Below are 20,768 nucleotides of genomic sequence, written 5' to 3' on the forward strand. Positions count from 1 at the left end.
GATAAACTTGGAGTAGACAATACACATGAAAATGTTCAGCCATCAATAACAAATTCACCAGACATGGCCTTTGACTGTCTTTAGTTCTCACTCAGTCTGGAGCTGCATCAATTACTTTTGACGGTCAATAAATTGATTAGGTCATTCTTTTACACGTGTCACTGGTTTCGACTCCTCAGTCAGGAATATGTTGTTTTCTTTGTCTTCTGTGATATGAGACTAAATAGCTTTGGCTTTTAGAATGATAGTCACACTAAACAACTAACTTTGCTTTTTTTATTATCTGTCATTAATTGGACAAATAGTTCACATAGGTTTGTTTGAGTATGTCACTGATTTAGCTTTGCATTTATATAACACTGTCAGACTCACAGGGGGAAGTAACAAAGGGCTTTATCCCATCTTTTCTCACAAGCAGTAATCTCTGAAAACAGAAAATAAGCATTGCAGCCTTAACTCATGCTTGTTGTCAGTGTGGTGGTTAAAAGATAAAATGCAAACTTTTTTATGAAGGCTTCCCCTCATCATTTGCATCAGTATCTTGTAATGTGAGACTCATATCAGTTCTTCGCTAAAAGTGTGTATTGGGTGGATGAGAGTTTTCTTTGATAAATGTGAGATGTCTTGTGATGTTATTTGGGCGCCTGACCCTGCAGAGTTAGTTTCTCTTCTCAGTCAAAGATCAGAGCAGCCTGAGCCTCTGTTTGTTCTTCTTGTGTAGTTTGTTTGTTTCAGTAGCGTTTTTTTTTTTTTATCTGGTTGCTTCAGTCTCCTCCCAACAGCCTCACCCCTGCACCCTACAGAGGTGACTGTAGTTTGGCTCGTTGGCTCTCATAAGCAAACGTACCAAAACATCAACCTGATATTTTGTTGTGTTAGGCAAACTTGTTTTTCTACTGCCAGAAGAGCATGGATGTAATTGGTACTAAGCTGAAAGATGACCCCACTGTGACAGTCTTACTGCATGTTTGGAGTGATGTGTTATGAAACAGGTTAGAGAGGACTTTGAGACCCACTTCACAGACAGCCATCACAGAACCAGTGTTTAGATATAAAAGTTGATGTCAGTTGGGAGGACTATAATACTTGCATAGGCTTCCTTGTCTGTTGGTCCTGCACAATGCAATATGAAATAATATCAAAGTGTCACACAGAGACTAAAATGCCGAATTTGACGGATGGCGAGAGAAAAGACAACCATCTAAATGAGAGTTGTGTTAGTGGATGGATCAATAGCTACTGGCAGGCACTAATTTGATACTACACATCAAGGACAACAGTAGGACATCTTATTGCACTGCAGTCAATATGCATCAGCAAACCTGCAGTGTTAAAAACCTCCAGACCACAGTCAGAGTGTTTCATTTATTCAAACTGATCCAACAATATTCACTTCAGACCAACACAAAGGAAAGTGAGAATGCCCCATCATTTGCACTTTATCTTACAGATGGATCCAAACTTTGACAGTATAAGAACTAAAATTAAATGCTAAGATTTAGTTCAGGGCTGTAGCATTGAAGTGTGTCACATTGAACAGGGATACATCATGAAACTGTGTTATTTGGTTATACACTACAGTTAAAGTGAGACTGCACACAGTTTGGCAATGCATGGTCAATGGCAAATAGATGTTTGACCTTATAAAGCTGTGACACTGACACATGTTGAATATTTGGTTGTCTGCCATGTTTGCACTGTTCTGTCAGGATGCTGTTAGTGCTGCCTGAGGAACTGGACAGTGGCATGGTGTTCTTGAGCTGAGCTAGCACATGTTAGTGTTGCAGCATCTTGTTTCGGAGCAGCACACTGGAAATTTTCCAAGTTTGCGCAAATCTAAGCCTGTGTGTGTTTGTGTGTCCATCAACGTATGCTTATGTTTAGTAGATCAGAGTTTATGTAAGTTCATGCGGTATCACACGTCCTATTACAATGGCATTAGATAACATTATGGCTCAGACCAAAACATTGAGACCTTGTGAAGCTGACCTTTTTGGCTGCAAATGCACAGTGTTTCCCCTTGAGTACCCAGGGCTCAGCATATACAATACTGTGTCCTCCAGGCCCATAAATCCTCTTTGCATGGCTGGCGATCAGCCTATGATGTAAAGCTGCTTAGTTAGGCAGGAAGGAAGCTGCTTCCCTGTTAGCCAGGGGTCAGGTGATCAAACACATAACCCAGACAGGAGAGACAGATTGCAGGTGAGAGGTTGAAATACAAAGAGAAATTGATATGGATGAATGATGACACCAGAGGGAGTCAAACTGAGAAATTAGTCGAGATGAATCTGGGATTTTTGAAAATATGGATCTGATGTAATCTGAGTAACAACACTACCTCAGCCACCTGTATGACACACCTGGGTGGCCTTGCTGTTGGATACTTTGGAAACAATCAGTGCATGTATGGATGTTTGTTGACATAAGTGAGGTTATGTGCCATCTTTGAGTGTGCCCAAGGTGAGAAATAACAGATGTTATTGGTCTTGTTGTTATTGATTATCGATTGTGTTCTCTATTAAAATTGATTCATCATTTTTTTTCTCTAAAGTGTCAGAAGTCCTACTCCTATGGCTCACCTTAACAGTCGTGTCCTTCATGTTGGAGCTCTTATTGAAAATGCAGGCCATCATTTTGCTCTAACGTGATGCTCCTAGCTTACTCTTGTTTCTGTATCTTTCTCCTTCTCTCTCTCCTCAGGACACTTTCCTCCTTCCCTCCCCTCCCCTGCCACCCATCACAGCACCAGTTGTCATGGAGAACTCTTCGGTGGCATCTGCATCATCTGAGGCTGGGAGCACACGCTCGCAAGAGATAGAGGAGCTAGAGCGCTTCATCGACAGCTATGTGCTGGAGTACCAGGTGCAGGGGCTGCTGGGAGACAAGGCAGATGGAGACTTGGATAATAGTGGCAAGGTGCCACAGGTAGATGAAATGCTTTAATTTGTCCCATATCTATCAGAAACACTGGTTACGTTTAGTTGTCTTCCAAACCAAGCTGGAGGTGTACAGCCTGCATCAGAACAGCTGCCCTTCTTGTCGTGATGAATATGTAAAAGTACAAATTTGGAGGTACATACAGCGACACTGCAGCTGGATATGCAACTGTCCTGTTTTCTCAACACACAATCATGCTGCTGTCACAGTTCATCACTGTCCATTTGTATTTCCACAAAATAACCTTGAAGCTTTAAAATGATTTCAAAGAATTTCAGTCAGCTATAAAATGAAAACATCTAAGGAATATCCAATCATGCCATAATTTGAGTGTTTCCTCCTCTGCATCTGTTTATTTTTACTTTATATTTGTGTTTGTTTGCAGCCTTGATATACTCATGAATCCTCTCCTTGCATTTCTCTCCTCCAGTGGACAGACGACTGCAACGACAGGAAAGATGGCAGCTGGACATCTTCGAGGGGGAGAGGCTCATCCAGGCCAGTAAGTGTGTGTCTGTGTCAGGACTGTGCTTAGCTTTGGAGCTAACTAATCAACTGAATAATCACAATCTACTTACCCATAGCATTGTCACATTTCTACTGAGGGCTGAAAAAGATTGAGTAAACCCCTAATTTCACCTTTGCTAATCAGAGACTGCCAGGACCAACCCAACAAGATCTTCAATCAAAACAGTCTATAGTATCTCTATTGGAGATTAGTGTTTAGGTAATAAAAGAACAGAAAGAGACTGAGGGGGAAGTGATTTGTTTATAAAGCTGCGTCACTGATGGGAAAAATGAACCAGACCAAACAACCAACTGACTTTATTTATGTAGCTTCCACTACAGCCCCTGAGTCTACTGCTATCTCTATATTGCACTGTCATCTTCTTCTTAAAGCATAAATTTGCTCTGGTCTCAGTGCTGTACGGTCCTGTTAGTCTTTCCCTCTCTGTCAGCTGTTCAAGGGTGTTATTAGAGGGGACAGTTAGACCTGCTTTAAACGACTCACAGCTCATCTGCTTGCTTGTGGCTGCTGGAGACAAAGTATGCTTTTAATGACCAACATGGGATACTGTGAGGCTAGAGCCAGTAATTAATAAGCCTAAATTAATTATCAGCCAGTTAGTTTTTTTGTAACGTTTTTTTTTCCAGGGAAGGCAGTTGAGCAGATTGTAATAGCATTCTGAAGTACTTCTTACAGGAGCCAACAAGGAGAAAAAGAAAAAAAAAAACCCTGTTCTGTTAAATATATTTATAAATACCTGTAAAAACACTTATACATTTATCTCTGCCTGTTTGTAGTTTTACATCTACTCATTCCCAAGTAAGTCTATGCCCATGTATAATTTCATATGTAGAAAAAGTCTGGATCTCCTTGAATAACAGTCCACTTCAGCTATCACTCTTTATATTTTCAGTTTGTTTCTGACATTTAGCTTCTGCAAGTTTGAGACTTGCACCTACCAAGTGGATTGAATTTAAGTGACGAACAGAAACAGAACAAGTTGTTACAAAATGCACACGCATGAGTATAAATTACACAAAAACATCAGACACACACACATAAACTCATTTTATTGTGTACTGAATTTTGAATAAAACAAAATCCTAATCTCTTTTTTTTCCCTTCACCTCTCTCAACTCTGTAGGACGAGTGGGAGCACAGCAGTAACGGCAGCACGGGTTCCAGGCCCAGCTCAGGGTCCAGACCAGGTTCCGGCTCACGTTCTGGCAGCAGAGGCCGAAACAACCAGTTCAAAGGCCCCGCCAAGGTACAGATACATTATGTGTGTTTATGTCTTGAGGTTATCACCTCGGGGAAAAAGATAAAATGGAAAGGCAGAATCAAATGTTAAAAGGGCTGCATGTAGAGGCTGAATGACAGACATTTACAAAGTAAGAAGAACAGATTCTAGTAAGTCACATTAACATTTAGCTTCTTTGAATGGTGAATTTTTTTAATTTTTTTTTTTTAGTCATACCTTTTAAAATCTATCCCCCAACATACTAGATGTGCAGAAAAAAGGTCAATTGAATAGCCCTTTATACAACAAACTAAATAGACTCGGTGCTTCTCTCAGTGCTCATAAATACTAGGTATGCAAATGGTTTTCTGTTGCTTTATTTCCAGCTTACATACTTTTTTCAACTGGAAAGAAAAAAGAAAACCTACTAAATGCACTGACCTTCCAAAGCCATATTTATTTTTAATTAAAAGGGGATTGGCTTTTTGAAAAGAGCACTTTCAGTGGTGCTGCTGGCTTATGAAAGTTAAATACATGTTAACTAAGGCATGTGGTGTTTGCTAAGAAGTGTTTGGTAGTCATACTGAAAATGCGCTTCTTTCCTTTTCCTGCCCAGAATGGAAACAGAGATGGCTGCTTTGACATCCTGGGGACAGACATATGGGCTGCCAACACAATGGATTCACATGGGTAAGTTCCTAATCTGCTGTACAGGGTGAGGAGTCTGAATTCCTATACTATAGTTAATGGATGGTTATATGGCAGATTGAAGCACAAACTGTGTCTTCATAGTTTTTATTACTCCTGTCCAGGATAGTAATTTTTTAGATTGTGAATTTTCAGAGCCCGATTATTCTGAGCTTCCAGTGCAATAGATTTTCACACGAAAGGCAGACAATGAAGCTTCATCCTAAACCAACTTTAATTTCATCAATGCACCACTGTAATGTGAAGTTTGTTCTGATGAGAAGTATTTTGTTTTGGTGTTTCTCACAAAAATCACAGTAGATCCAAGCACTGGAGGCTCAGCTGGTCCTTCTGAAAAAACATAGCCTTGATGATTGAAATGATGTTACTCTTATACAAGTGAGATCTGTGCCTTACAAAACCTTGTTCGACTACACTGTGACTAGATTTTTCAGAATAGGCCTAGACATGAGAAAGAAAGGGGAAAACGAGGAAATGAGAGACATAAATCGGTTACGCTGGCAGAAGGACTGGTTTCCATGGCAACAGCTGCACTGCTGCTTCAGATACAGTACAGTACTAAGTTCCGGCCACATTGGCACATCTGAGCTGAAACAGTAAGGAGCTGGCACTGATGTAAGCATGCAGAGAGATGTAGAGTAGTGCAGATTTGATATTGAATGAAAACACATGGGTGACTTTAGTTTAGGCCATGTGGAAACAGTAGCCTAAAAACATTTAAAGTCTGCTGTAGCTTAGTGTCATTGATACACTTTGATACCTACATTGATTGTAGGTTCAGGCTTAGGTGACTTTGTTGGTGTTTGATGCCTGATTCTTTCTGTCTGAATGCTCAGCTGTCCATTGTAGTATCACGTAATCAGTGGTTAATAGAGCCATATCCACCACATCTCATTCCTTCACAGTTTGTTGTATTATTACTGTTTAACATTATGTGACTATATGCAACCTCTCGTATGAGCAGTTTGTGTCTGGGCGTATAAAGCCATATTTTAAAAGCGTATCTAAATTGAGTATTTTTGTCTCTGTTACAGAGGTGCAGGTTGGGACGTGCAGCCAGAGAAGCTGGACTTCAGCCATTTCCACAGGAAGCACTTCATAGGAACGCCAAAGCACCTGCCACACATTGATAGAGAGGGGTAAGAACTGAACATTGCACCTCTGTTTTGTCTACAGTCTAGAGGTGCTGTCCTGCTCTCTTATTGTTTTATTTCATGTAAGACATTCCATTTGCCTATGTATCATTCCTGATGTCTTTAATTAATTAATTAATTAATTCTCTCTCTCAGAATGAATAAAAAGTTTGAAGATGACGGCATAGACATGAATGACATAGAGCGGTTCCTACCCCATCTGCACTCTGTAAGTTACTGCTTTTTGTGAAACTAAATGCTTTTATTTAGATTTTCCACTCTAATGTAATATAGTTTTTTTTTTTTTTTTACAGTACTATTTATTTTGCAAAACTGGCAGTGTAGGAACAGCATTGTTTTGACTCAGTGACAAGTCTCTCTCCATTAGTTGTTAGATGGTGACCTCTGGTGGTTTAATGGTAAATAACAGCAGTGAACAGAGCAGTGCTTGCAGTAACTTCATAGTGAAATTGTAATCGATCACAGTACATTGTTGGTAAAGAAAGAAAAGGTCATTTTGGAGAAAATGTCTGTGGGCTCAGTTTTTCTTTTTAAACAACCATCAGTACATACAGAATTGGTCAGCACAGATGACACTAGATACCTAGACTGGAGTTGTGGCTCAGTAGGTAGAGCAAGAAGTCACTATCACTGGTTCAAACCCCAGCTTCTCTAGTCTGAATGTTGAAATGTAATCAACTAAACCCTAAGGTGCAGCTCAGTGAGAGTGTGTAAATGGATTGATGGACAAATAGTGTAAAAGGGCTTTCAGTGCACATGGGTGTAGAAAAGTGAGGTACAGGTCCTTTTTTCCCCTTTTACTATGGGAATATAAATGAATCTTTGGTGGCACCTACTGGTCAGATAGTGTATCTGCAAAGTGGATAAAATTCTTATGGGGGGGGGGGGCTACCCATGGTCCTCCAGGGCCACTGTCTTGTTTGTTTTCTATCTATCACTTCCCTACCCACTGCTGATTACCTGGATCAGGTGTGTTCAGTCAATCAGAAGATGAAATATGCCATCACAGATGAGGAAGACAAAGTGAACTGGTATCATCCATCTTCTGATTGACTGAACACACCTGATCCAGGTAATCAGCAGTGGGTAGGGCAGGGAGAGTTAGAAAACAAGCAGGACAGTGGCCCTCAAGGTTGCCCACCCCTGTCTTAGTTACAACAGGTAACTGTAACAAGTAATAACATTTGGTGAGTACAACTTCAGAGATGTAGTTTTGCTTGTTGGTTGCTTAGGCATTGGCAGTCAATCAGTTTGAGTACAGATTGAGGGTTAGGTTCTTTTTTGTGAAAAAATGTACTCTTTAGTTCAGCTGTTAGCTCATATGACGTTACAGCCTAAGTTTGCCAAATCACTTGGGTATTTTCCAACATTACAGCCTTTGTGGTATTTTCCTTGGCGATTTTCAGTAGACAGAATAAAACACAGTTTTGTTTTTTCCCTTTTTCTAAAATGAACATAACTTGGGGAAACTACCGACTTGGTCAGGCCAACTTAGACTGTCAGATTCCTGTTCTGTGCACATATTCTCTAATCTAAATGGTGCATTACGATATTTTCGTAGTTTCATAATACATCTCTGAAGTTGCATCTGCCATCAACAAAGTGAAATTAATTTTGCAGCTGTGTATGCCATTGCATTGTATAAAGCATGAAGCACTATGTTTTCCAAGGTGATTCACAGTCAACATAGGTGGCAGATTTCACATCAGGTCACCAGGGTCACCCTTCTCTCTTCCTACCCTGATTTCTGAGCCAAAATGTCTTCCATCTTTCACAGTGTTTGAGCTGTCTTCCTCTTTCCTTCCTCTCTTGGCATCTGAGCTGAGCCGTATTTCTTCTCTCAAGATGTGCCCAGTTGTGCTACCAAGGTGGCTTCCTTACCCTATAGTTCCTAAGCCAAGATTGGCTGTTTACATTCATACAGGCCAAAGGCGAGAGGGTCAGCTGTGTTTGTCTGGTGTGCTTGGGATCAGATATGAGTTGGCATTAGGACACAGTAGGGTCAGAGACTCAGTGCTAAGGAGTGAGGGCCACAGTTTCTGTCCTCCTCTCGCTCACGGTCCTCAGCTCTTTTTGACTTACGCCGTCCTCACGTATCTTTCACATTCTGTCCGTACAGGGAGTTAAACCCCCACAGTGGTGGTGCCAGGCCACTGATACCCAGTTGTTTCTCACTGTAATGACAGTATCCTCCTCTTCATCCTGGTCGTGGAACACTGGACCAGCTATATACCCTTACCATGGTTTGCAAGGGGTTGTGGGAATTTGCCCAACCAGTGCACATGTTTTGTGGACTTGTGGAAAGCATTTGACTGTATCCCTCGGGGACTCCTGTAGGGGTGCAACAGGAGTATGGGGTCTGAGGCCCGCTACCGCAGGCTGTCCAGTCTCTGTTCAACTAGAGTGAGTGTCTGGTTTGCATCGCCAGTGTCATGTTGGACTGTGCCAGGGCTGCCTTTGTCACGATTCTGTTCATTATCTTTATGGACAGGATTTCTAGGCGCAGTCAGGGGTCAGAGGGGGTCCAGTTCGGTGGCCACGGGATCTCCCCTCTGCTCTTTGCAGATTATGTGGCTCTGTTGGCTTCATTTGGCCAGGACCTGCAATGGAGTGGTTCGCAGCCAAGTGTGAAGTGGCCAGGATGAGAATCAGAAAGTCTGTGGCCATGGTTCTCAGTTGGAAAAGGGTGTATTGTCCCGCTGGATGGATGGATGGTCTTGGATTTGGTAGTGCACTTGTGTTTCCATTTTCAACTTAGCCAGTAGTTTGAGAGAGACCACCCTGTAAAATAAAATAGTCAAATCACAATCATAAATTTCATTTGAATTGAAGTAGTTGCATTTAAAAGTATGGATCATCTACAAAATTATTTTTCTGCCTTGTCAAATATCCAAAACATCAAAGCTAATCAGAAACCAGTATCATTGTACATAAAAATGGATGAAATATGAATTGCATTTTAAATGGTTAACCAATTTTTCACCTTTCTGATACAATAGAGATTAAATAATTGGTCAATCCAAACAAAAATATTTGGCATCTATTTTGATAATCAATCAATTAGTCAGTAATCAGTCCCCCACTAGGCTTTACTTACGCACTGCAGTGGTTTGCTGTTTATTCTGAAAAGATAATGCTTATTATAAAAATGGTCAATCCACCAAACAATAACCCCCCCCCAAAATCTACATTCAAGTTCCCATCTACGTTCCACACTTCCTGCCAACATTTACTTCCCCTTTCCAGGAGCCAGAATAGACTTGCAAATAGCCCAGGGATGTGGAAAACATCTCGTTTGTGGGTGTGTGAGCAACTCAGTGAGAAAGAGCTTCCTCCTTTTGCCCTGAGATTCTGCTGCACCTCTACTGGCCTCTCTGGAATGTCAGCCTGCACATACAATAAGTCTGCACTCACGTCCAGTGTCAGGTTGTAATGACTGAAGCATTCAGGGGTCAGAGAGCAAATATTTAATCTGTGAATTCATGCCAAGTAGCACATGGATCTTAATACGAAACATGAACACGTTTATAATATGCGGCGTCTAATCAGGGATGAAATACAAATTAAAGAAGAAAATTTGATAGTGCCAGTGATTAAAATTAGTTTTATGAAGTAATTAAAAAAATAATGGGCAACCACAAGCTACTGAGGCAGATCATTCCAGAGTGGCAGTATGCTGACAGTAAATGCACAAGTTAACCTAAATTAAATGTAGTCACACTGAATACCTCTGGTTGGACAAAATCTGACATTTGAAAACATTAGCTTGGTTTTCAGGACCTAATGAATGTCACCATTTCTGGCCTATATTATAGGTCAAAAACTAATTGTTTAATAAAATGAATCAAATTTGAATGTCGGATGATAAATTTAATCCCAAAAAGATTAATAATAAATTGATTTGACAAAATAGACTAGGGCTGCAACTAATAATTTATCATTAAGGGGCACCCTGATAGCCCAGTGGTTTGGCATTGGACAATATATGAGCACAGAAAGCAGCATTGTGGTTTATTCAAATAGTTGCCTTTTAAAGTTTCTGTCAGTCAACTTATTAATTCATCACAGGCTTCACTTGATGCATCAGTTTTGTCAGGCAGCCCCAATGGAATACTACTTGAGCAGCAGCTTTAAAAACAATTTTATTTTCTATTAATAGTTTGGAACCTTCTCAAAAATACAGAATTAAAGTGGCATTTTTTTCTGCTTGAAATGGGGAATTTTGCCTATGCCTACCCCTATTCCCTCAGTCAGACAGTTGTAGTATCAAGGCACTTCGCATGCTGTTGGGCTCATCAACATCATCAGTGCTGTGACAACCACAACTCTCGTGCTTGTGTGTGGGTATATGTGGGTGTTTTCAACACTTGCTGTACCTGAAATAATGCCAGCAAACGTTTGCTTATCCACACATCACCAGATTTTTGTGAGTATGTGTTAAATACATTCTATTTATTTTGCTAAAAATATATATCTGAATCATGTTTTAACAAAATGTGATTAAAGGTGTGAGACATGTTAAAAGTTAATAATGCACAAAGGTATGTCAAGAACAATTTAAATGCAGTTCATTATAATGTGGGAGTTTTCTCATCAGATGGTGTTTTATGTTCCGTACTGTAAAGTCATCTACTGGCTAACAAGAAGTGCTTATTTGGCCTGACAAGAGTTGGAAATGAAGATTGATACCTCTCATTATCTCATCAATATCAAGGTACAGGAGATGGTTTTCCTAGCACCTGAAACAGAGCTAAACAGCTAGCCTGACTTTGTCCAAAGTTAAAAATACAAATGTTTATTTTTCACTTTTTGTACAGATTAAACTAAGTGGATATATATATATTAATAATGCGGAATTCATTTTTTCAGCATCATGTTTGCAATTTGCTCATCAAGTAAGGCAAATTAGGGCCTGAAATGTAGTTCAGCATGTGGGCTAAGGGACAGATGGTGGTGACCCAGTTTCCAGGAGATTTCAGGAGTCCATGAATGATGATATTGGCTGGTTGAAGCACAGAACATTTCCAATGTTGTTCTGAGTGAAAGTTGATCAAAACAGAAGGCATCAGCTTCCTGTTGTTGGTTCATGGTATTGCACCCATAGCTGCAACTCTCAGACTGCAAGTCCTCTAACCCTTGATAGAGGATTTGCAGGTGAAACACTCAAGAACGCAACAACACATGAAACCAAACTTGCATAGCTGAGAGCATCTGCATTTGTGTAAATATGGTAATGTGCTAAACATGTCATGACTTTTCCTGCTTGATACAAAAGGAAAACCTGCACCTTCTCATTTTCCATGACTAATCTACAAGAGTCTGTCTGAAATCTACTTGTTCTTAGACATACAGAGTTTAATAATGAGTGACATGCAACTGCAGCATGCACAATAAACCACCAATCACAATCATTCTTTATCAGTTCATCAGACAACTAGCATTCTCTCTTCCCTGGCCACAACCTGGAAATGAATGGAATTAACAGTTTATTTTGGTTCTGTTGTCCTAGATATTTAATCAACAAGATTTAGAAAAAAAAACTGACATTGCAATGTTTCTTTTTTTCCGTTATTGTGCAGCCCTAGTATAAAGTGTAATATATGAGCTTTAGAGGTGCTAAGGGGTGGATTTTTTTTATTTAGGACAAAGCCACACTTGCTGTTTCCCATTTCCAGTGTGCTAAAAACTAGTTGAAGCCTCATTTTGAATTTAGTGGGGTATCAATCTTCTTAGCCAAGTGTTGTCATGAACGTCTATACAGAAGAGCTTCTGAATTCAGTCCAGCTCTTTTCTCACATGGAAATTATGCAAAGTTCCACACAGTAAAATATTCTAGACGAATATAAACTCAAACATGGTGAAACATACCTGATGATGACAAATGAGGCAGAATCCATGTGAATACTACTATTCACTCCCAGTCCTACAAAAATGAAAGAGACAAAACCGTTAGTTTGCTGAAACTGTAAACTAGATGCTTGTAACTGTTAAAAACAACACCTAATGCTCCAGTTCGCTGTCATCGTTATATATTAACAGTGTGAAGACATGAATTTAAAATTGCTGGGAACAAAAATATTAACGGGTTTTGGCACCACACTGCCACTGACAGAACTCAATTTTTTTTTTTAAAAGGATGGAGGGTACCAGGGCAGGAACAGCAGGGTAGGGTGAGAGGTAGAGAAAGCAAGCTAGTCATTGAGGAGACATCCGGTCTCTAGTGTGTGAACAAAGCCATCCAACAGGGGAACAAAGCAGGAGTCTGGAGCTGAGATATTACAGACTGGTTGGCCCCTCCGTCTGGAAGTGTACGTGCTGTGGAGCAGGACTCTAGTTGACAAGGGACACGGGGGTGGGGTGGACTTTTCTGACTGACTGTCAGCTGTCAGTTGTCTCAAACCTCTGTTCCACTTAGTATTTACTCACACATATTTACTCTTCATGTATGTCTGTGCTCTCCTCAAACAAATGTCTCTGTCTCTTTCATGTCTTTTTTTACCATCATGTTACCTTGTCTCCCATTGCTTCTTCCTATTTGCTGTTTCCTTTTTCCTATTCTCTTTTGACCACAGTCATTATGCTGTCCTCCTCCCTCCTATTCTCATGTCGTTCACTCCTCCCCTCCATCCTTCAAATGCTGGTGGGCAACAGAACAATATTCAGAGGGTCATGATGACCGGCAGCCCCCCTCCCTGTGGTCTCTTCCTGCTATTGTCTCTGGTCCTACTGGTGCTTGGCTCCTACACTCTATCAGCTGCACACATACTGGCTTCATCACCACTGTACACAGGTCTGCTGTAGGCTCAATTATGGGAGAGACACAGGAGACTTGAATACATGCAAGAAAGCAGGAATAGGAAATTTGTGACTAATCCCACAGAGGTATAGACCCTGAGTGACTTGGTCTGTTACATTTATAACATCTGATTGACAGCCAATGTATCCAAATATGCAGAGAAAGACAAAATGAACCAATTACAATTAGCCTGTGTCATAATTAAATTGATTTCTGTCCCCAGTCACACTCACTTGAGTCACAGTCACTGCCAGTGTCAATTTATGGTCATAATGTAGTAGCAAAATGAGTTTGTTTCCTTGTAGGGGGCCGTTAAAATGTCCCCAAAAGAAAACGTGTCAAATAGTCAATCTTCACAATTATACAGCAAACCAGTCCACACATGACATGATCATGTGTGTGTTTTTTACAGACAGAGATGGCTGAAACGGAGCATGTGAAACCTGCTGCTGCTGCAGTTGTCACATGATTAAATTTCTATAAAGTAATACAGTTTTTTTTCCCCTTCTCTGACACTTTGATCCCACAAGACTCCATCTCTCCCTGTACCTAGGCCCCCAAGTTCTTTGAAGTAGCTGTCTCGTGCTCTGCCGTGGCTCTGGCCTCAGATCACTGATTAAATGAGGCATAGATGTCAGGACCCCACATCTTTGCCTCTTATCACCGATCACTGGCAATAACCCTACTGTGGCAGCTTGAAATCTCGTCTCTCTGTGCTGCAGGCATCAGCTGCAGACTAGGTTGCACAAAAGGCCTAAAGCAGGGATCATGTATATTACAGGAGCAAATCCTTTACTACAGGGATATTTACAGGAAAACAATATGAATAGTCCTGAATGTTAATTGACTTTGGACATGAGTGAGCTGCATATCCAGGATCACAACAGCAGCGTGTCAGTACCACTTTTGAATGATGCAGTATTTCCCTCTCATTTTATCATCATCATCATCATCTACTCTATCTTATTCTGAAGCTTATTAAGCGGCTTTTTTGCCCCTAATTGGCCAAAAAAAGCAGTTATTGCTGTTTTTTTCCTTCTGGCTCTTTTCAAAAATATCTGGTGCAGCTTTAAATTGTCTATTAAAACTGTTATGATTAATCTAACATTCATATGTGGCTAACACATCAAATACAATCTGTCAGATGCAGAACTCCAACTCAACAGATAAAGAACAGCTAAACCTCATTTCCATACAAACAGGGAAAAAAAAAAAAAAAAAAAAAAAAAAGGCCTCATAACTGGCAATGGCTTATTTTTCATTCAGACATTGTATATGGAAACAATGTCCAAATTATTTCACCCTGTGTATCACTGATTACCTGTGTCTTTTACGTGCTTGCTATCTTGTATTAACAGTCTCTCTTGCTGTCACACTCGCTCTCTCTCTCTCTCCTCAACAACCTGTCCTGTAATGCCACCCCTGGGGCAGTTTTAAATTTATTGCTTTTGGCTAAGGGCCCATGCAACATAAATAAGCCGAGAGAAACAATGGACTGACTGAATGAGCATCATACCAGAATTGTTATACACTAGAAGGGACAGGATGACATCAACTTTGCTTTTTGTACTATGGCAAAAGAAAATGCTATAATCCTTATTCTCCATATCTATTCTCCACATTTCCCACCTTGTTAACTATTCTCATTTCCCTACTTTCCTTCCTTGTTACTTACACCCCTTTCACATTAAAGCAGCGTCATTGATATGAATGGATCAATAGTCCTTGACCCAGGAGTATGACCTTTTTGGCAAAAATTTGTCCTACTATTTTGTCCTACTTAAGTTTTTACATTACTTTTAGAAAAGATATGGTGATGTTAAAACACACGTCCTTTCTGCTAGCATCCCAGGTGTCCTCTCCCAGTGACCTGAGATTTTCTGTGGAATGCTACGTGTTATGTCAACTTCCTCTCAACATGCACACACCCAAGCACATTTCACAGTGCAAGGACACATACACCTCAGTCAGGGTTATAAAATTAAACTCAGCAAACAAAGTATATGAGTACACACCAATACACACACTCCAAAACATACAATACACTCCCAGAAGCACATCACTTCATTCCATTTTACTTAAACAAAAATAAATCTTCACCTTAATAACATTTTCTCCATCCACATCAGTAACTTGCACGCAACTCAGAATGCTCAATGAACTTTTAGAGTTTTTTCTCTACAAACATACAAATATAAACAAGCCCAAAGACACAATCTCTTTCTGTTTCTGTGTGATCTTAGTCTCTCTTCCAATTACACTGCCAGCCCCCCCTTCGCCATCCTTGTCACGTCCACAGGGCCCTGCCTGCCTCAAGGTGAGAGGTCTTCTGGCCCGGGACCAGGACAGCACATGCCTCTCTTTGATCTACCCTGCCCTGGCTGCTACCTGCAGATAGCATGTTCACACACATACACACACACAGCTCTGTTTGTGTTGGCTGCATTATAAACTGCACATGAGTCTTCAAATGCTTAACAAATGAATTTGTAGTTGCAGCCTCTCTCTGAAGCATTGCTGTTGTCTAAATTTGTTTTGGTGCATACATTTGCATTCAAGGCACTTTTTTATTCCCAGCAAATGTTTTTTTTTTTTTTAAAGAATCGGAACTAGGAAGTAGGTTTTCTCAGAAATATGTAGGCTGCATCGTTTACCCTTTTGTTTGTGTGTGTGTGTGCGTGTGTGCGTGTGCACTCAATGTCATCTGGTTACCATTTAAGGACAGAATTACAGCTAATGATATCCTAGAGGAAAACTACAGTAGCTAAACATGCAACAGTTCCTCTTTCTTTCTTTTTCTCTCTGCCTATTTTTTCTCCCTGTCAGACAGTTCTTGTGGCAAGAAATTAAAGTCTGGAAAAAATGCAGAATTTCACAGATATTAATACTTTAAGGTTTATATGCAAAGTCTTTCAAATCACTCTGGTCAGAGTAAATCTTTGAACTAACAGACGCTTAAGTCTATGTTTGCCTTTTTTTTTTTTTTCTATATTACTGTGCCACATGAACAGTGTCCCACAAAGAGCACACACACACACACATCTGGATTCAATCAAAATCCAGCGATCCCCCAGCAGACTCTTCAAGAAGTAGGTTAGAGCAGCAGTGTCAAATATCCAGTTCTTTCTCACTCATTTAAATATCTAAAGTTTGTTTTTCTGGGTGTTTCAGTGCACAGTATATTTGTGCAAAAGTTCAAGTAAAAATCTGCAAACACTTCTAAAAATTAAGTCAAATATGTTGCTGTTTTTTTAGCTGTGTGTCCATGCAAAACTGACACTGCTGTGCACACAGGGTATATATGGTCTATATGAATGCATGAAAACTGTCCTTGCATATTAGTACAACAGGACTACAGTTCAAAACCAATTTCTCCAACCCTCTCTTTCTTATCTGCTCCTCCTCACTTGTTTTTACACCTGCTGACCTTTCCTTGTCAATCTGCCACAGCCTCATTCTACCAATGGGAACTAAAAATGAAGCAACCAAAGTCCAAAAACTCTGCCACTGAAGACAAATAGGAAAGAGAGCTGTGGGTGTGTTAAAAAAAAAAAAAATTGAGCCATCCAAAAAGTCTCTGTGTCTGCTTCTATATAATCAAAAACAGAGGCATGACTGGTTATATATTAACAGAATGCACAGAGAACAAATTCTCTGGTTCCCGTTTTTCTGTTGTTCTTTTATCAAGAAATCAAAAAAGGAAGAACAGTTAAATAATAGTGCATTGAGCAAACCAAGCACAAAGCCCTGCTTCCTTCTTGGTGTCACCTTCTTACACAATGCATTACTTTAGGTGTGGGGAATGTTTGTTTTTTTTTACTGCACAGCACATACATTATTCCTGTTCACTGATTAACATCAACACCAACTGGCTGGTCAGGACAGGAAGATGCTCTAGTCAGGCTTGTACCGACTAACCGCCAAGTGCGGTTTGTTTGTAGCATAATATACTGTATCCTCAATGCACACCTTTTCATGCAGATGTATGCACCTGTCCTGTGTAGATGCCCCCTTACTATCGTATATTGTATGTATATACATCAGTGCTGCTCACAGGCCACCTGTAAGAATGGTGACACTCGCCTCTGTCACACAAATTAAATATATCCCCATATCTCTTTCCTTCTTACTCTTGTTACCTGTGACTTCTCCTAATTTATTTACAGTCTGTGTGGTTTTGGCTTGGCTTGTGACATTTCCTCTCTATTTTCCCACTGCCACCATAGCTAACATCTTATGTCAGTTCTGTGTAAACATAAAAATGTTTCAGTTGTCCTTTGTGGTCTGGATTTAATAATTCTCACATCCCTCATGTTCACCTTTGTTGATGAGCCAAGATTTCTCATGAAAATTTAGCTACAGTGAAAACTGCAGTGTACCATAAACCGCTTCCTAAAGAAAATGACTACATTTATCTGTTCTATTTATAAGAAAACAAGCATGCTTTTCTGCACTTTTATTTGTGCAGTGAAGAATTCTAGATACGTTCCACAGAGTGATATAAATCGCTGGTCTTGACAACAACTGTCTCTTACTGTATGATTTGTCTCTACTAGGTCTTCCCACCCCTTCCTAATGAGGCTGAGATTGCACACACCAAAAAGCTCTTCCGACGCAGGAGGAATGACAGACGGTAATGACGCACAACAGCCTCTACGCGCACACACATACACACACCGCACAAACCTACCTCAGTGAGAGGGAATGTTTTTTCTGTGTTGATTTCATATGTCAGTGCAGAGCCAGTTGTATAGCCTTAACATCTCGCCCCAGCCAAAGCGATGTCAACACAGGAATGCAGGCTCCACACTTCACTATAGACAGGAAAAAGAACAAAAAATTATTGAGGAGACTGTTTTTTCATGTTAAATACTGTAGGTCACTCAACAAAGGTTACACCAGTTATTGAATCACTTATGTTGCACTTACTTTCCATGCTTTTTAACCTGTCATCCTATCCCAAAAGTCCAGTCTCTGCCACTACATTCTGTACTGGCACGTTTGTTTTAATTGTATACACTCTGAAATCTAATTTGACTCCAGTCTGACTTCATTGAAACCAGGTCCTTAAGAGTAATAAAAAAAAAAAAAAAAATCTCCCATTCTCTCGCTCCCTGCCCTGATGTCACTGGAAAACTGTTCAGTTGCTAAGAGACAGGCAAAGAGAAAATATTTGGGGTGTATTTGTGGTTAAAAGGAGGATATTTTAGCTATACCAAATGGACAAAAGCACTTTCATCCTTGTTTTTAAGTACTGAGAATAACTGGTTCGGTCCAGAGCTTTTGTGTTTATGTGCAGGCCTAGCAAAAGAAAAAGAACTAAAATATAAACTTGGACCAACAGCAGTTTGCTTAGGTTTCAGTCTATCTGTTTTGTGAAATGGAAATTCTAACAAGACAGCATCATATTTCCTGTGCATTCTGTATTTAAGCACTCTTTGTCAGTATTTTACAGCTTACACATGATGACTAACTATGGTAAATGTCATGCTTTACATAAACTGTATTTGTGGACTTTTTTTTTACTGTGTTATGATCTGAATCTGTGCTGTGTTAATACCAGCAGTCAAACAGGGTGGTGGAAATACTCATGTGGATGCTTCTCTTACACCAGAGCTGGTGGACTTGCAGAGGATAAACTATACAATGACTAAAGAGGGTTATTACTCTGTTTTACAGAGGCATGGCTTGCATCACAGCCTACCAGGCTATTGCTTGAGTGGTGAATGTCTGATACAGGTGTCTCACCAGGCTTTACTTAGAACTATAGACTATAAACCATTTCTCCTTAAATCAAAGAGAGGTATCACACAGGCTGGTCAAATATACAGAAAATTATTTTGTAGTGAGAGACAAAAAAACAGCTCTAAAAACAAGCAATCTGGGTGTTTATCTTTTCCCCCCACAGGTTGAGAAGTTAGTAAGGGAAAGTTGAGTCTTGTTACAGTTAGGTACTTAGGAATACTTTTATACATTAGTAAGGATCCAGAAAAAATATAAATGTGACGTGACTGTGACAACCTGACCATTCAGTATGGCCCAGGTTGAGCGTAGTATAAAAGGCCTGTGTGAATGTGTGGAAATAGGTTAATGTATTAAAGAACTAATAGAACCTCCATAACTGTCATTACCCCACACCCCATGTCCATCTTGAAGCTTAGTATGACTGCTTATTAAATACATTAACTTCATATGTTTCTACCAAACATGCTAATCTCATACATTGCTACTGATCCAACACAACTTGTAGCCTGAAGCAATAAATATAAAATGCAATGAGAGATCACACATATAATGTTGTACTTGTGTTATATTTTGTGTTGGACTCTATGTGATAATCAACTGGGTGAAGAAACTTCTTAGTAGTTAATGATAATGGAGATAAATATTGATTGATTGCCTGTATGTGCAAAACATAAAGATGGAAGGGTTGTATTGAATTAAGCACGAAGAAGAGAGATTGTGAGATTGAGTAAAGGAAAAGCGTAGGCTGGCTGTGGCAGGAAGGAAAAGAAAGGGGAGGTAGCGCATGTGTTTCTACTTTAGTAGGCACGTCAAGCAGGGCTGAAATTAGTTGTGATTTACTGGAATGTGCTGCTTACTGCTTTCTGCTCCAAAACAGAAATGGGGTAAAGAAGGAGCTAATATGCTGGCTCTTCATCCCTTTCTGTTGTTTCTAAAAAATGAGCATATACATCATTGTACTTTTCAACTGAAGAAAGATAACTTTCTTCAATCAGTAAGTGTGCCTGCTGAGCTGGACATTCAGGTTTAACACGAAATGTTATAAAGTAATAAGCTACACAAACAAAAGAATTGTGTATTGAAATATGTATTTAAATCTTAAAACGGTTTGCCAAACACTAAATGTCACCAGATAGAACATCAAATACACAGATCCACTTGGGTAAAAGTAAACAGCAGGGATCAGAGGTATAAAACCTGTAGAGTCATAACTAAAACTGTGTGCACACAGAGGAAGAAATATGCATAGGCCTTTGTCAGATTCATACAGCTGTACGAAAGCATCATTTGGTTTTATGAATCTCAGTTATTGTGGAACTTGCCGCACAAGACTTCTTTCCACTCTCATAGTAAGCTATGAATGGATAGAGAAATTCACTCAATTACATGTCAAAACTTTGGCCTACTCCACCACTCGTTCGAGCCATCAGTAGGAAGGATTCCATCCACCAATTATTGCTCATAAAAGCCAATCGGACACAGGAAAAAAGAACACACACACGTCAAAGTATCAGAAAAAGTTTTGACACCTGTCTGAGGCAGAAAAGCTGCTTGTTGTTCATATGGATACATACTAACTAATACTGTGACATACTGTCTAATAATAATGGATAGAAAACACAATCATTTGCATGTCCACTTTTAAATTCACTTAAACTTTGCATTACATTTAGATAGAAA

The 20,768-nt window shown here is 39.8% G+C and overlaps 1 protein-coding gene across 2 annotated transcripts in view; it reads left to right on the top strand.

The window, feature by feature from the left end:
- ctif (CBP80/20-dependent translation initiation factor) overlaps window positions 1-20,768 on the top strand; it is a 41,275-nt gene that overhangs the window by 5,215 nt on the left and 15,292 nt on the right. For both annotated transcript variants that reach the window (XM_026298099.2, XM_026298100.2), the window contains exons 2-8: window positions 2,701-2,925; window positions 3,368-3,439; window positions 4,590-4,712; window positions 5,302-5,375; window positions 6,428-6,532; window positions 6,683-6,755; window positions 17,900-17,976. In XM_026298099.2, the coding sequence (XP_026153884.1) occupies window positions 2,755-2,925; window positions 3,368-3,439; window positions 4,590-4,712; window positions 5,302-5,375; window positions 6,428-6,532; window positions 6,683-6,755; window positions 17,900-17,976 (695 nt within the window). In that variant the 5' untranslated portion in view covers window positions 2,701-2,754. The remainder of the gene's footprint in view (window positions 1-2,700; window positions 2,926-3,367; window positions 3,440-4,589; window positions 4,713-5,301; window positions 5,376-6,427; window positions 6,533-6,682; window positions 6,756-17,899; window positions 17,977-20,768) is intronic.

This window comes from Mastacembelus armatus, chromosome 12, assembly GCF_900324485.2.
Source record: "Mastacembelus armatus chromosome 12, fMasArm1.2, whole genome shotgun sequence".
NCBI lineage: Eukaryota > Metazoa > Chordata > Actinopteri > Synbranchiformes > Mastacembelidae > Mastacembelus > Mastacembelus armatus.